At 42.8% G+C, this 1,931-nt stretch overlaps 1 protein-coding gene across 1 annotated transcript; it reads right to left on the reverse strand.

The window, feature by feature from the left end:
• Window positions 1-705: 705 nt before the first annotated feature.
• Window positions 706-1,159, reverse strand: SPTSSB (serine palmitoyltransferase small subunit B). Its single transcript, XM_018553971.1, has one exon. The coding sequence runs from the start codon at window positions 1,143-1,145 to the stop codon at window positions 903-905; it is 243 nt and encodes an 80-aa protein (XP_018409473.1). The 5' UTR covers window positions 1,146-1,159; the 3' UTR covers window positions 706-902.
• Window positions 1,160-1,931: the final 772 nt, after the last annotated feature.

Here is a 1,931-nt window from a genome sequence, read left to right on the forward strand (position 1 = left end):
AAACAAAAAAAACACCACACACAATCTTTGCAAATAGCAAATATTAAGTTTTGAAAAAGGACTGGATTTTTTTTCTCCCATTAATGCACTTTTCCCCTACAGCCATCACAGGAGTTTTAAAATCTTCAAAAATGACCACTCCCTATTATTCCAGAACCTCAAGTCTGTGGGGTCTAGAATAAAAACTTTGGACAGCTTCGGATTTGGTTAACAAAGAAAAAAAAAATGAAATACTCAACCTGTTGTTTCTTGACCGCATGAATAGAGAATACATAAAATTAGATTTATTGCTAGACATTGAACATAACTACGGTATTTTTTTAAAAACTGCAAATGTTTCCAGTTCATTTAAATTTTAATCAAAAGGATATTATGCTTAAAAGTAATGCGATAGGTCTGATGAATGAAAACATAAAAAGGAAGGTCAGCACCATCCAAATCAAAACGGATCAATTTAATTTACATAAGCCAGAAGCACATGCAAAATATACCGTATATACTCGAGTATAAGCCGAGATTTTCAGCCCATTTTTTTGGGTGAAAAGTGCCCCCCTCGGCTTATACTCGAGTCAGCGCCAGCGCGTCTTCTTACTTACCTCGCCGAGCGTCGCGTCACTGCTGCTCGGTGTGCGGCGCTCCGAGAGAAAAGAAAAAAAATAAATATGTATGCCATTTTCACATAGGCATCAAACCTACATACATAGGTGGGTACAAGTATTTAATGCAGCTAAGATTTGCGTTTAACATATTTTCAGAGTCCACTGGAGAAAACAATGGGAAGAGCAGCAGAGTCTTCGCCACAGCTCAAACGCCATGCAATCCAATTCTTGTCAATCCGTTTTGGAAGCATAGGAAAGTGCACAATTAAGGAGGCGTGTTGAGTAAGAAAGATTGAGTATATGTCAGCTCATCAATGCTACAGTACTTTCATGCTGCCCTCCACAGATCCCCCAAAAAAATTCCATAGCCAGACGAACATGGATGGGAATGAATACGTAGGAACTGTATATCACCATGGCAATGGCGGTCAGTAAGACGGTGTTGAAAATGGACTTTTCCCAGGGTTCTAGGACATAGCTGCAGGTTATGAGCAGATACTGGTAGTACAGCCAGGAGAGGTAATCCTTGATGCGCTTCACATCCATTTTAGGACTACAGCAATAGACTTAACTATGAAAAATAGAAATAATAGCCTGTTAATGTGTCAGTGTAAGCTTAATCTGCTACTAGATCTAGCACAGCGAAATATAGATGTAACATTATGCAATCTATGCCATTCACTCCAACTGCCAAAGAATACAATTCAAGATATTAAACCACATACAAAACAATCCACAACAGTGCCCCCAACTATATCTCCAACCTCCTCTCAAAGTTTCACCTAAACCATCCTCTCCTGAGACCTCCTGCTCTCTAGTGCCCTCATCAACTCCTGCCATGCTCACCTCCAGAAATTCTCTAGACTTTCCCATCTTCTGAACTCCATACCCCAACCTGTCTGGCTATCTGGCTACCAACTGAACTAATACTTTCTCAAACAACTCATCCCCACACAGCTACCACCTTTTGTACCACTTGTCTCTCCCTTTTAAATTGTAAGTTCTCACAGGCAGGGCCCTCCTTACCAGTGGCGGAACTACCGCCGGGGCAGCCGGGGGGTGTGGCTGTGGGGGGGGGGGGGGGGGGGACTGCCTTGAAATAGCTGATCGGTCCTGAAATTTCACTTCTCTCCGACTGTGATCTCACATTCCACCTCACTCACAAAGTCGGATAGAAGTGACATTTCAGGACCGATCAGCGGTTTCAAGGCAGATTGGTTCTCCTGCACATGCGATTTGCGTTGCCGATCTGCCCTGGAACAGCGGAGAAAGCGTTGGAATGCTTCACCTATTGGCGGTCACACATTCCACCGCCGAAAAAATGGGCGGGAT

The sequence above is a fragment of the Nanorana parkeri genome, unplaced genomic scaffold, assembly GCF_000935625.1.
Source record: "Nanorana parkeri isolate BGI_ZX_2015 unplaced genomic scaffold, ASM93562v1 scaffold136, whole genome shotgun sequence".
In the NCBI taxonomy this organism is placed as follows: Eukaryota; Metazoa; Chordata; class Amphibia; order Anura; family Dicroglossidae; genus Nanorana; species Nanorana parkeri.